At 41.0% G+C, this 15,417-nt stretch overlaps 1 protein-coding gene across 5 annotated transcripts in view; it reads right to left on the bottom strand.

Moving 5' to 3' along the window:
- Positions 1-15,417, bottom strand: part of PLEKHA7 (pleckstrin homology domain containing A7) — a 954,991-nt gene that overhangs the window by 215,886 nt on the left and 723,688 nt on the right. For 4 of the 5 annotated variants that reach the window (XM_085648087.1, XM_085648089.1, XM_085648091.1 and 1 more), the window contains one exon: positions 7,380-7,466. In XM_085648087.1, the coding sequence (XP_085504213.1) occupies positions 7,380-7,466 (87 nt within the window). The remainder of the gene's footprint in view (positions 1-7,379; positions 7,467-15,417) is intronic. The other variant, XM_085648088.1, reaches the window with a different exon arrangement.

The raw sequence follows: 15,417 nt of genomic DNA, 5'->3' as shown, positions 1-15,417 counted from the left end.
GAGTTCCTATAGATTTATTCTTAGATAATCAAGATCTATGGGCTCCACTTTTAACAAATGTTTTTAATAAAATTACTCAATCAAAAGCACCGCCATCCTGGAAAACAACTGTAATTGTTCCCATATATAAATAAGGGGATAGATCGATCCCGAAAACTATAGACCTATCTCCTTAATAGACTCTACTGCAAAGCTAATGGGCAGATTGATCTTAAACAGACTAGAGTACTGGGCACTGGAAAAGAATATTATCCCATGCCAATTTGGCTTTAGAAAAGGGAAAGGCACGGTAGATCAGTGTCTGAACATGAGCCTAATTATGGCGAAATACACAGCTGCAAAAAAAGGTCATTTCCATTTTGCCTTCATGGATCTATCCGCAGCCTTTGACTGCGTGGCACAGCCTAGGCTGTGGCAGGTCATGGAGGAGATGGGTATTGACCTGAAGATTATTAATATTACAGATGCTTCAGCCTGTGTTCGCTATGGAAGGAATGGTGAATGCACAAGGCCATTTAAAATTGCAAGAGGTGTGAGGCAGGGGTGCGTTCTTGCCCCCTTCCTATTCGCACTCTATACTAATGGTGTGGAATCTGCATTGTTGGGCTCTACACCTGATATCCCTTATATTAACTCAGCACAAGTGCCAATTTTATTATATGCATATGACGCTGTACTCTTAGCTCGTACTAGTAATGCACTGCGTCGTCTAGTCCAGGATTATACACAATTTATGTGTAATTTAAGCATGAAAGTGAATTACTCAGTCATTTATTTTAGTAGCAGGTTCAAAATATCGAAATTATCCGCAAATCACTACTTGAGAGGGAAAAATGAGGGTTGTCGATTCTTTTAATTATTTAGGGATTATGTTTGATTCTCAAACAAAATGGCAAAAGATGATCACTAATATAGGAACTCAGATGGAAAAAAACATTGGGGCTTTAACTAAGTTTATTTAAAAAAAACTGGTTTAAAACCAATAGATCTAATAAAAACAGTGTACCAAGCCAAGACTGTATCTACCGCCACCTATTTGGCAGCTGTCTGGGGCATGAAAGATGGTACAAAACTGCAGATTACTGAAGATAATTTCCTAAAAAGGATCCTTTCGTTACCACAGTCATGTGCTAACTACAAGTGTCACATGGAACTAGGTGCCCCTTATATAACTGATACAATTGCAATGGCCCCTATTCTAATGTGGCACTCAATATGGCGAAAGGAGTCCCTTGCCTTGACAAGAGAGAGATTATCAAAGATGTCCTGAAACTAGATGGAGTAGGTAATATTGCTTGGCTAACTTATGTCGAAATAACATTGAAGGCGGCTGGGCTTCATTACCTCTTTTTGGAACCGTCTAACTGCAGTTCTATATCCAAAATTGATCTAAAAGCTCGACTGCTTTTGAATCGCCAGATAAGAAGGGAGATTAATCTCCCAACAATTAAATCTTACCTGGCGTGCCCTACCATAGAATTAACTAACTCACATAGAACATATCTAACCTTCGTTACTAATCTGCAACATAGGTATATCTTGGTGAGGTTTCGATTAAATTATATTCCGTTAATGCTGGGTACTCCTCGCAATGTTTATGTTGTTTCTGAACTCCCATTTTGTGCCTGTGATAATCAATCTATGCAGGATGATATACATTTTTTGTTTTTCTGTAAATGTTATTATAATGAAAGGAAACGTTTCATTATCCCTATTATGTGAAAAATGAATTTTAAACAGTGTCGTGTAGCACTTTATTATCTTCAGCTACTACCTGATCCTTTTATCTGTTTTTCTTTAGCATCTTTTTTATTATTGAAACTAAAAAAGAGATCAATAACCATCTGATATTATATTCCTACAAAATGAAATGATTTTATTATTGTGTAAATGATCATGAATTTGTATCTGTATTTTTATGGTAATGATCTTTTCTATGTGTGTTGTAATATTGTGAATTGTGTTTTTTTTTATATGTAGTATACTTTTTATGCCTACATTGAGTTTGCGAAATAAAGTTTTCTGACTGACAAAAAAAAAAAAGGAATATGAGTAGCTGACTGTGATCAATCAATTAAATGCATCATAGTAGGTTATATGGATAATACTTTAGAGAATCTCCCAAGAAGAAGCCATAGTTGCCTTCTATTTATACCACTTGCGCCAAGACAGCAACATAAAAAAATCACACTGCATTAAAAGGCAGGATCTGTAGCTGTATGGGAAAAACACCCATTTATGTCTCATGCACCTTTGTATGATTCCAAGTCGTGACTTATATTCAACCCAGTTCATTTCATTTTAAAAGGTTACCTCCGTATTCCTATGTTATGCCAAATAAATGACAAGAAGATCCCATCGTATTATTCTGCAGCACGTTTGATATAATGTCCATCTTTCCCTTCTTATTTGCCTTCTCATTTATAGTTTTTTTGTCAAATTTGTTTAGTTCAATTTTGTCAAATTGACATGGCATATTTTGGTGTAGCTTCTAACTATGTCTTTTCCATCCACTCAATGTGCATGGCGAAAGTGCTAATAAAATTGAATATCTGCGTTCTCCTGATAAAAGCAGCAAAGGACAGATTGCTCTCTCTTAATCTGTTGTACTAATTTTCTAGTCGTCATATAAAGAGGAGATTCTCTGAACCTGGAACTCTCTCCTTTATTTCGGCTTTAGTGGGGAACAACCCAGCTCCCCCTAGCCCAAAGGGCCTGGGGTCAGTCATGCCCCGTTTCACCCTCCAGACACCTATATATTTTGAAATGAATTATTTTCCTGTCTGTTTTCTTTGCACACAATGGAATCTACACAGAAAGCTGATTTCATGCTGTCCTGGGATATTCAATGGACTCCAACAAGAAAGATGGATGGAAAAACTATGAGAAGCGCTACTCCACCCAGCAGCCTGTTGCAAATGCCACATTATCATGCTCTTTGCTAGAAATCTCTATATTAAGGAAGAATTATTAGGATAAAAAGTGCAACTGAAGTGAGCAGTCGTCAGGAAAAAATAAACAAGCATTTGCAACGCAACAGGTCTTGCATCAGTTAGAGTTAGAGTTATTGGTATTGTAATGACAATTTTGCATAATGGTTTTGTTTGGAGTGTTTACATGTATTTAACAGGTAAGTAGTTGTATGTATGTGTTTACTAAGTGTGTAATGTGTAATTTATTGTTTAGTTAGTTTGGTGGTAAGAGGAGTAGTTAGCATCAGTTTGCAGGGTTCACTATTGCAATTAATAGTTGCTTGGATGGTGTGATGATTTGTAGGATTATTAAGGGTATCAATAATGTGAATTAGAGTTGTGTTCGAGTATTAGTTGTAGTATTGTGAAAAAAACCTGGAAAAATATATGCGAGAACGCACAACATTTGTACGGGATTTAAAAACAGCAAGCAAACTTTAAAAAAGGCATATAAGAATAACAGGTTATATGTGCATAGAAACCGCAACTACGGTTACTTTTTAGGAGAAGGCTAAAATATATATTTGTGGGTTGACGGATTAATTTACAAGTATGAAGGGGAACGATTATATGCATTTAAATAATGGATTAAAAAACATATTGTTTAACAAATCTTTCAAATAGGAATGAAAAGTTTGCTAGCAATACCCTCCTTTTATACCAACACCTGATGCAGTGCATCATTGTGGCGCAGTATACAATACATTAGAGGCATAGTACCCCTTTTGCAACATAACTGTAGAAAAGCGGAGCGTAGGAACACAACATGGTAGTAGGCAATGTCACTAAATGGAAAATATTGGTGCAATGCTTTAAACTGCTGAGCGGTAAGCTGGTAAATATGCTTCAAGTCACGGTGTTGGCTCACTTTTGTGTGATTGTGGTCAAATAAGTTAATCTCCCGTGCCTTGTAAAACGCAATATGTTTTTGTGTCAATGTGTACCTATGTACTGTAACTGGTTGTCTTGTAAAGCTCTTTGCTAGTGCGGGGTTGACTTTGCGCTATATTGAAATGCAAAACAACCAGCCAGCATACTCCATAAAGTAAGAGCTCATTACACTGGCTAACGTAGTGCACGCGGGGTTATGAGCTGCATGTGTTTAAATAAAGGATAAGATTCTATACCGTTTACGGGTATTTGGAATAGCAAGCAAAATTTTGCAATAAGCATATGCAAAGTTAACAGTTGACACGTTTAAAGCCATAACTCTAACTACATATTTAGGGTAAACATGCTCTGCCTTTGCTAACATACCAAGGCGGAAGAGACGGGGATTAGTGACTTGCCCAGAATCAAAGAACAGTGAGCCAACTCCGAGACTGCTGATGCCGTGCAGGGTCCCCGGGAAATTCCGAGATGATCTGGAGCCGACGGGGGAGGGAGGGAAGGAAGGAGGGAGGGTGGGGGGGGGGGGGGGGGGGGGAAGTGAAAGCGCGCCATGCGTGCGCTGTGTTGAAACGCCGCGTGCACATCTCTTGTCCATACGCGTGCACATCTCTTGTCCCCCTTCGCAAGCAAAATCGACAAGAATAGATCTCGCAAGCGAGCAGCGCATGCGCTGCGTCGCTAGGAGAGACCTAATGAGAGCATATTTGATGTTGAGAACGGACCATAAGCCAGCTAATTTGAGGTAGTCTTACAACAAAGACTTCCTCCCATCAGAATGAAATGATCAACAATTCAAATTAACATGAAGAATATTTCAAAAATGTGATGTGTATGGTGAAATTATAGGTAGTCTGGAATAAGTGTATTAATAACTTAAACTGATTTCAAGCCCCCTGTTTCTCAACAGCTTCACTCCAATGATAAGCGAATCACTGACCCAATCACTTGCTACGCTTGTTTTTCATACTTGCCAGAAAGTGTTCACAAATGAGCAATCAGGGCTGCCTAGCCGGAGTTGACATCTATTATGCTTCCTGCTTAGTCACCACCTCTAAAGCTCAAGGGCGAAGCTTCTGTAGTAGGCATTCTTTAGGACCTCAATTACTGCTGGGTTGACGCATTTATTTTCAGGTTCTGTTTGCCGCCCCATGGTCCTAATAAATCATTACTGTTACTTCCCATGGTTACTGTTAAGATAATAATTCAGTGAAAAATAAATCTCTCACAATGCTAGCAATTTAACCATAGAATGATTGCAACATAACTGAAATGGTGTTGTTTATGGCCATTTTAGTTTACCTATGTAACTCAGACCATGCAACCGGACAACCCAGGCACAAAAGGTACTTCCAGTGACCTGTAAGTCAGAAGACCCTCTCTAGTATAGCAGCAATTATCAGAATCGCCAACCACGCAATATTTCCCCTCCCCTCCTCCCCCCCCCCAGGACTTTCTTTATACGTTAGGCTTCCTTAAGAGACTCTCTACTGAGCTTTACTTTCCTTGTGTGGGTTGTTCCTGCCAACATTCTGTGAATACAAAAATGTTGCATCGCTGTCTACACTGGGAACCAAATCGGTAGGGTATTTTGTATGCACAAAACGTACGGGTTGCAAAAATATTACAATTAATGAAGCTGATTCGTAGAGCAGATGACACTGACTTTGTGCATTATGATACTGCCTGTATATCAGGGATAAGCTGCTAAATGTTTGATTCACTGAACTTAGTTCTAAAGGCTATTTGATCTGACAGACTCGTCCATTCATTAGTGAAGTGATCACCACATTTTCCGGTGTTTCCCCTTCTCAAGCTGGCAGTCACCATTTTCAAAAGAGAAAACATGCACTGGTCCATTTATCCTTTCCTAAATTCAGTGTGCACGGGAAGACCCTCAACCCTTAGAGTTGACCTCCTCATCTGTGGCTTTAAGGACAGGTGTATAGTATGCGTTCAGTGAGTTAATGTATTTTTTGGTTTTGGAACTCAGAAGACAAGTTCATGTCTACGTGAATCAGAAGGGCTCTTGGGTCTGTGAAAGGGTTGTGTAAGGGTTTAAATAAAGCTATCATGACTGGAAGGTGTTCTGGGTCTCATGTGCTGGCAAAATATTTAACTTGCAAGACATGCATCTAAGTTCTCTAAATGGAGCAGCTAGAGGACATGACAATGTTTTACTTTCGCTATTACTCAGTACCGGCCTTCTGTTTACACTTTTCATAACGACCACCAGTATTACCAAGGCAGACATATTTTAATAGCTTTTACATGTTTATCATGTTGGGATCAAAGTAAAGCAAAAGGTGTTATTGCACTACACCGCCTTCATTACAATTGTATGGCATCTCCCTGATAAAGATTAAGAATATAGTCCAAGATCAATTTGGTGCCCATAGTGTAATATTAGTCTGTCATCAGTGTATATTGCCGGTCTCCCTCATAAGTAAAAGCATGGAGAAATGCATGTCCCAACAGCATGGGAATCCAACACTTACTCTATCTACAAACAAGAGGCCACAGGTCTTTAAGGAAGGCACGAATTGTATTGCAGTGGAATATGGTGAATTATCTCTATCAGACTGGCTTAGGTGAGACATTTTCTATCGTGGTGTCCTGCAGCATGTGAACCTCAAAGTAGCTTAGGCTTTCTGGAATTTACCCATCACAGGAGAAGCTGAAGTCAAAGCAGCTTCAGACTCCCAGCACTGGTGAAAATGCATCAATTCATTCAGCAGGGGCGCTATTTTTTGCAAGGTCCAGCAGGGGGGTCCAATCTATTTCAATTCTCTGGGAGAGCGGCTTGCAATATGCCAGGTATGCATTTAAGGATTCAGGAAAAGCAGCTGCATGCATTTTCCTTCCTAGTGGAGAGTCAGCAGCCACAAACCAGGCATAGTGAGCTACAGAATTAGTCATATAGTCATAAGTCGTGAACACAAATGCCCCCAAATGTTTAGTCTGGCCAGTATGTCAAAGTTTGCACAGGCAGTTTTCCCCTAGACAATAGACAGTCCAGACATGTATGCAGTCTGCCAGAGGAGGATGGAAACACATGCCAAAGTTCCATCAGTGATGTGTTAATGTATCTTTCTATTTTAATAGAAGCTATTTATTCCTCACTAAGACATAGGAACATGCAAGTGTATGCTATGGCTAACTATCAAGAATATGCACTGGCCACTGTGAAGATCATTCAATCACAAATGTTATATATATCCAAATACAAATGAACACTGAATTCAAGGTACTACTATATAAAGCCAACTTTCCCATTGATTTTCAAATTAGAAGTAAAAACTTTAATGAGGTTCTTTGTACAGTGGCAGATTATCTAGTCTTTTCTATTGTTTTCAATCCACACACTTCTAACATGGGCATTGCTTTAGGATAAAAGGGAGATTTACTCTTTCATTTTATTTTTTTAAGTTTACTGTTAATTATTAGAAATCCATCCAATGTTAATATAATGTTGGGAGCAATGCTCAGAGATACATGACATCAAAGCAGAAAGCTTACCGACTTTCCATGCAAACTGGGTGCACTTACAGTCTGCGTCACATATCCCATCGATGGCATGGAACGTCTGTCAAAATGAGCAGCAGTCTGTAATCAATTAAACAGAATCAAGTTATCATCGAGAACATAACAGCCAATTAGAAAAAAACTTCTGGGAAATTAATGGGAATTTTTAAAGTTCTTTTCAATAATAACATTAGATCAGTCTGGCACTTCCATAGTGCTTGGTCATATCTGATAACTAGAAACTATATTGGTCAACTATCCTTAGGTGCCTTTGCTAAAAGAGTTGGTCAGTTCTTCTCTATGAACAGGACAGTCCTGTGCAACCTGAAAAATCGTCTATTGAACCAGTCATGGACTTAATCAGTCAGACATGGCAAACTACAGACAAATGTGGTTTCTGATGGTAATGTGGCGTGCATGGTATACAGTAGTTTTCCCCTGCACTGAGTGCTTGACGGCCTGTATCTTGTATCCTGATTTTTTTAATCTGGCCCTAGCCTCACGCTAATCTACTGTGATACCCACTGACAATGGACTACTATCCCTTCCATGGGGGAGGCACATAGAGCAGTTGTGGCAGAATACCAGTATTTTTTGTTTATCCATAGTCGTAACCAGAAATTTTTATCTCTCTCACTGGTGTTGTGTCTTTTTGAGCTAGTCATGTTAAGTGCCACTTCTATATGTTTATGCACAGCATAGCGCTAATAATCAAAGTCTATGTGCACCATTGGGTACCCAAAACAAGACCTGCTGTACACGATGGAAGAGAGGATATTTTCCCAGGGAGTGGAAGCGTACTGCTGGCATTCCTGAAGCTGGAGGTAGGAGACCCAGACATTGAAGTGAAGGAAGAGGCTGCAAGGTGCGTTCAGAAATTCAATTTGGCCATTTGCAGAGTACTCAGCTGCTGATTAGTTTTCCTGAATCACTGCCATTTGGAAGATTGTGGGGTAAAGAGTGGGAATGCACAGTCTGTTGAGCAACGGTGAAGGGAACCCCCTTCAGTGAGGCCCAGATTTTTTATTTCCTGATCACACTTCTCATTTTAGCTGATAACAGTCAGAGGCAAAAACCCAACACCTCTTTGTGCCTATAAGGGGAGTGCTCCAGAATGGGGACAACCCTGCTGTCCAAAGCATTTATCTATAAAAAGGATGTGTCTGGAGAGCAGTCTGGAAAGGGTGCTTTAAAAGAGAACCACGTCAGACGCTGCTGAATATGCAGTTTATCCATATTTCCTGTCTCCTCTTACTGTATAAAATTGAGACCCACTAACCCACTTGTCCAGAGGACTGCTGTACAACCAAAGCTGGTGTCTGCACGACAGCTAGCTTCCCAGATGTGAGTAGACATGGCCTGAGTCTACTGCTTGCTGTGTGAGCTGTTCACATATCCTGACATGTCTAGAAGTCAGCCTGCTTACTAAGCAAAGGAAGGAGCCTGCCAATTCTGCAGGAGGAGTGACTGCCCAGGAGGAACAAGCTGCAGGAGACCCACCATTGTGGGGTCTACCAGAAGAGGAAGACTGAGGAGACCAATCTGTGTGTCCCTGTTTCTGCTTGCAACAGTTTCTTCCCCTGCAGTTCCTGTGATCACAGAAGCCCAGTCAGTGGTGTGACCTGAGCCATTGTGCCAGCAAAGAAGATGTGGCATGACCTGAATCACAATTATGAGAGAGGGAGTCCTGTGCTGGGCCTCGCCATCTGATCGAGACCAGCCTGTGCGTGGCCGCACCACCCCAGACCCGATCATCCTTAGCTGTTCTGATATTAGTGCACCAGAATCTCCTTGAAAAGCTACCGCTGCCTGCCAGGAGCTCTACCAGTCACAGGAAGAGGTGGAGCAGTTGCCTCACAGAAGACAGGACCACCCAAACAGGCCCTGACCACAACTGCCAGCTCACTCTCTCTTAGGAGTGGGAGAGTGTGCAAGCAGTGGAGGAGACGGTTGGCTGTCCAAATGTACCAACCTAAACACAGGTTAGGAAATCTCACTTGGTGAGGACAAAGAGAACTGTGAGAGGTGATTGCGTAATTTGTGAGAGTACAGGTATCATCTACGCCTAAATCTAATCACACTGGATACTAACCTGGAGAGAGAAAAGCCTGGACGATAATGGAGGGAGAACAGGAGATAATAGCAGGAAACACCATTACTACCTCAAACACACAGGACAATAAGCTGCATCTTGGTCATGCTGTATAGTATTTAGTTGAAAGTAAAGCTCTGGAGTGGACAATTATGCTAATGTGTATTTGTTTAGTGCTAAGCTTGCACACACCCACACTACCTCCCTGAGAAGCCTGTGACATCGCCTTTACCATCACTATCATTGAAAGTCAAGTAATCAAGGGGTCATACTTGGTCAATTTTGCAGGGCAAAAGTAGAATGGAGCCTGTCACATTGGAAGCAAACAACCTCAACACCCCACGGTTAAGGCTAAGAAGTCCCTGACAAAAATGTAAACTTCTTGAAAATGCAGCTTTTTCTCCAGATTGATTACTTCAATCAAACAAAACAAACTGTCAGGCCAGGAAGAGACACTGAATTGGAATTCTTCACCATCTAGTATAACTTCAAAAACGTTGTTGATGTTAATGGAGTCACCAGATCTTCTACTCTATCTTTCATCAGACGTTTACACTACAGATCACCAACTATTTGCCCTCTGACTATATGACATAATCCACGAATAGACACAATCCAGCCTCAAAGACAGATCACAAACAGCCCATTTCTTCTAATCACCTCTTCACCATTCACCTATCAGAAGATGTCCTCCAGAGCTCAACTACTGCACCTTATTTTCAATGTTTTCCTAACGCCACTTCTGATCTCGTAAACTACTTCAAGATTTCCTGCTTCAACTACGCTGATGACTCTCAGATCACCATATAGATAGAAAGACTAATGGACCTCAAGCCATGGTAGATGCCTCTTGGCAGCTGAACAGTATGTACTAAAGACTAATCTTAAATGTACAATCTCCAATACAGAAACACTGATCAGTGGATCTTGGCAAAATTATGACTGTTCATCCACCTGACCTCTGGAAATAGGACTGTCATTAGCTAGATAGAGGTGAAAATCGACTGTGTGATGACAGATTCTAACCTCTCATTCCAAATTCAAGTAAAGAAAGTGTCAAAGATGCATTCTACAGAATTAGAACACTGCAGCAAATTCCTTTACTTGATCTTTTCTCACAGGATAGAACAATCGCTAGCCCTAGTGCTGTCATGTCCTAAACTAAATCAAAGGGCTCAAGGTCAGACTCTTTAGACATGTAGTCAACGACCTACAATGACTCCAGGCTCTACACTGGTTATGAGTCACAAAAGTAATCTCAACCAAAGCCTTATGCATTGTACACTGGGTGGTCTATGAGCCTGGACCAATTGTGTTACAATCTAAATTTAAATTCCACAGCCAAAGGAAAAACGAAATATGGAAAGTCTCCACCCCTGCCAGTTTCCTTTAAAAACACAACAGGGGGAGCTCTTTCACCATACGGGCCTGCAAGCTGTAAAAAAAGAGTCCAATAGAGGAGGACATTTGGAATTCCAAAAAGCACGGCTCAATTGCCTCTTTGACTTTAAGTCAGACAGGTATGGATATGCTGCGCAAAACTATCCTTTATGCTTACTTTACTTGCCACTCCACATGCAATATGCCTCTACATGCTGCTTCACGTAGTCTGAAGTAAATTCTCCATGACTCGAGCATATATTATCCCTATAATATGCAGTTGGTGGTACGTTATTCCATATATCATAGTGATATCCTAATTGTTCACGTTTCTTGAAATTTATTTTTACAGTTGTGCAAATTATATTCAGAATGGGATGTGGGCAGCCTCAATGTGTCTTTGCTGATTGACCCAATACGTTTTGTCCTGAATTTGATTATTTTTCTAAAGTTGGTTATTAATAGGGTTAATATTTCTGTTACTAAATGACTCAAATAATCACATATTATTTTAAAATCTTAGTGATTTAACAAAAAATCTCATACTTGTCCAATGGTAATTTCCAGAAAATTTAGATTTTTTTAATGCAAGTCCTTCACAAGAAATAAGTCCTCAATTGTCACTTAACTGGTAAGCAAATACCCTGTTGCAGCACTTGACACTCTCAGGGTAACGATGCACAGCAGTTCGAGGCCTATTCTGGGGATGTTGGTAACCTCAGTTTGCTAGTATATAACAACACTCAATAAGTAATTGTCCAGTTAGTGCTTTTTCATATAAAGGAAAAATATTCTTATCACACACACACACTAATTGTTACACATTAAAGTACAAATATATACAATTAGGTGGATGAAATGCCTTTGGTGATGCCCTCATATCAAGCTACTCCCCTGGTGGTTCCTGAATGCCATATCACAGGTTAAGGGGGTGTTATTATCAATAAGGCAGACCTATAGGCTTTGTCAGGATGTCACAAAATTAATAAAAGCAGAAAACATGCTATACTTTAGCAGTGGAACACCACTAAATTTACAGGAACTGTACCAATAGGCAATACATGTTATAATCTGTGTTAGGTGTAAAGAATTAAGTGGACAAGCGTGTGCCCAGACCTGGGTCCTAGTCTCCCTAGTACCACTGGAACCAAGCTACACTCAACTGAAGAGCCCAAGCAGGGTGAATATGGTCTTGGGTTGCTCACGTTCAAGTTCAGGGAGGGCCTGACCTGGCATTTCAGCTAGATTCTTCGTATGAGAGCAAAGGCAAGAATGGTTTGCATATCGCTGGTCCAAACTGAGGTGGCATGGTGGATGAAAGTACGATGGGTTGGAAAGCTACCCCAAGTGACTGCCAGTTGTTTAACTTATTGCAAGCATTCCTTCCATCACCCATTGATTGTTAAATACATGTTATAGCGCCCACCATTGAAGTTGATTGGGGGTAGTACCAACACTCAATACCGTTCGTTATATTTTAACACTTGGCATGGTCATCCATCAGCAGTGTAAATAAAACATGTGTCCTGGAAACATCTGTCCCAGAGTTTTTCCTTTACTTCTACTAAGTGATAGTGTAGCTCTAGGACCAACCAACAGGGCTCTCTGCACTCCAGAACGCAAGAGGAAAACCATCATCTCACAGAAAGTTTGAATATAGGGCTAACCTCACCCAGGATCCGAATTTCAAATTTATAGGGCAGCTAGTCTTTTATGAAGTGTGGGAAGCGTGGGAGCTCGCTCCCAAGCTATCTGGTTCCCACGACTTCCAACACTGGCATATTTATTATCCATGCCTGCTGCCAGGTGGGATAGAGTAGTGTGCATCAGCTCCTACCAGACATGAGCATGGGGAGTCAGTGGCACGCATTCCTGTTCTAGAAGCACAGTGGTGCTACTTTTGGTACACTGCTGGCCTGGGGAGTTCGGTTCACCAGGACAGGTTCCTTTTTCATCAGGCACCAGGGCATGGGGTTCCTGGGGCCAAAGGTTGGTTCAGGGTGGGGTTCCCCAAGCACGCCCCTACCTAGGAGAAGAATTTTAAGCAGACTGTGCCGATCCCCAGGGGGTTGGTCCTACCCAACGGTTTTGTAGAAATATGCTGTGAAGCGCCATGCATTTCATTCTCTGCTCAGACCCCTGGGAGACTAAGCTCTAAATGCTGAAAGATGGTGCCCCATAGGGCTGATCTTGATGGTGCTGGGCTCGTTCTGCTCCTGGGGCCAGCCCTAGCCACCAGGGCATTTCCTGCAGGACTCCCGGCCTCTAAAATTGTGCTTTTCACAGGGAGTCTGATTTTGGTGCTTCAAGTGCCAGACTTGTCCTATGCCTGCACGCCTAAGGCTCTCTCCAGCTTGGCTGGCAACTTCCACAGCCAGCAAGCAGAACACCCTCCTGCTTCACTCACTAAGCCCGATGGCCTCCTGGTGATCTTGCAGGGCACATGTGTGTCGGCAGTAGAGTTCGGGGACAGTCTGCAGAAGCTCCAGGTGAATACCCCAGGGCACCCCAAGCAGATCCAGTCTCCCATCTGTTCCTCAGGAGGCATTAAGGGTCCAGCACCACTGATCTTGGAAAACCCTTCACAGTCATGCTGGACCGCTAGAGTTAAGTCTTCAGTCTATCATTGCAGGGGTATCACATGACTTCACCTTACAGGTGGGCATTCTTTCTCCGTCATCGCTCTCAGGTCCAATGTCTTCTCACCCATCTCTCCCATTTGCACAGGTTTTTAAGCGGGGGTGGAAGGTTTTAGTAGCCAGGCACCATTGGACAGTCCTAGGGTGCCACATCACCCCAACCCTCCTGCACAGCATTCTGGGGTGTTCCAATATTGCGACTTCAAGCTGTCTGTGGAAAGAACTTCCCTCTGAGTCTCAGGTCTGCCTCTGACACAGCTGCCAGATCCCTTCCCACCAAAAATTCAAAGGTAAGACCCTCCTGTGTTTGGCTCTCAAGGTCTGACCCTTCCCCTTTGTTTCTGTGGACCTAGGCTGTCCCAACCCGGATGTAGTGTGACAAGCTAATTAACAGATGCAGAATTCCTCCCCACCCTTCCTTACTCAGCAGCTGGGTCAAGCACTCTTAATGATCTCCAACTGGACAGCAGAGTGATTAAGTTGGCAGTGTGGGGCGTACAAAGGGCTGGAATTGTATTTTGACCTGAGCCAGGGAAATATGTCAATTCTTAAAGTTTTATAAGAGTGTAGATATGATGTTAGTTACTGCAAGTCTACACTTGGGGTGCATGTTTACCCCTAGATTGTTACATCACTGGACCCATAAGCATAACTAGGAAGAAACTGTATTTTAGTGCAGATTTGCCTGTAATTTTGTGGAACAGACATGTGACCTAATGCTAACTTTCCAATAGATGCCAAATGCTTAGCTCCAAAAATGCTGTGTCCTCCAATGGTTTTTTTGGTCAGTTCTTTAAAGAGTGTTCTTTTTCTTGACAGATATGTTGTTCCTTGGAGTGCTGCTTTCAATTGGACATGATGTTGAAGAAATACACACACCTCTTTACTTTAAGATACATCTATTTTAACTGTCATTGTGTTTCTACTGCATCATAATAATACTGGTTAGGTTACTGTTTCCATATGTTTATCTTCGTGGATTTTGAAGCAAAGAAATTTCTTTCTCAGCTGAAAATTACAAAGCAAAGAATATTCAGAAAACAAAGTGTGGCCTTTGGGTTTTACTTGGATGGTACTTGGAATCTTCATTGAATGATTTCATGCTCTAAGACATCATAGAATCTACACTATAAACTTCATAATAAATGCACATATACCTCTCAACCCCATTTAATGCAAGTGTTGAATAAACTAAATGTCCTTGCCCCATTTTTCATGTTGTCAACTTTGGCACTCAGTCTTTTTAATTAACTCTTTCTATGCTCTAATTTGATGAATTATTCATGTCATCCTATGGCTCAAACTTCCCATTCTACAAATTAAGGTACATGCTGTTGTTTGTTCATTACAGAATTGACTCCATGGCTTATATTTCTTTATTAACAGTTTACAATAATTTTCATGTAGTTTGCATCATTTGAAAATGTAAAACTAATATAAACATGACTGTTCTTGTTAGATACAAAATAAACAAGTGTGAGGCATCAAATCAGGTCGGGAAATTATATTGTACTTAAAAGTTGGAAAAGTTATTTAGGATTGATTTTTCTTTACGCTTCAGCCTCGACATATGACTCTGTAGATCTTATCGGTTATTAAGATACTGCTGCCACTTGAAACATTGGAAGTGTTCATTATCATTTTCTCTCTGAACATATTAAACATATTCTTAGTAAGGCTATTGGTATATAGGTACCTGAGGAGCACAAGTTGATCTTGCACACATTTATGATCGGTGGTTATCCAAAAGCTGCACTCTTTGCAGTCAAACAAAGACAGCATAATTTACATTAGACTATCACAGAATGATTTTTTGACCTGACGTATTCTTTCTGTGTGTTGTTTGATTATGAGCTAAATACTGTATTCACCAAGCGCTTCACAAATACAGTCAGGGTGTTGTGTGTCAAATTAGTTGTAT

This window comes from Triturus cristatus, chromosome 3_2, assembly GCF_964204655.1.
Source record: "Triturus cristatus chromosome 3_2, aTriCri1.1, whole genome shotgun sequence".
NCBI classification, from domain to species: domain Eukaryota; kingdom Metazoa; phylum Chordata; class Amphibia; order Caudata; family Salamandridae; genus Triturus; species Triturus cristatus.
This window is presented reverse-complemented; position numbering and strand designations above follow the sequence as displayed.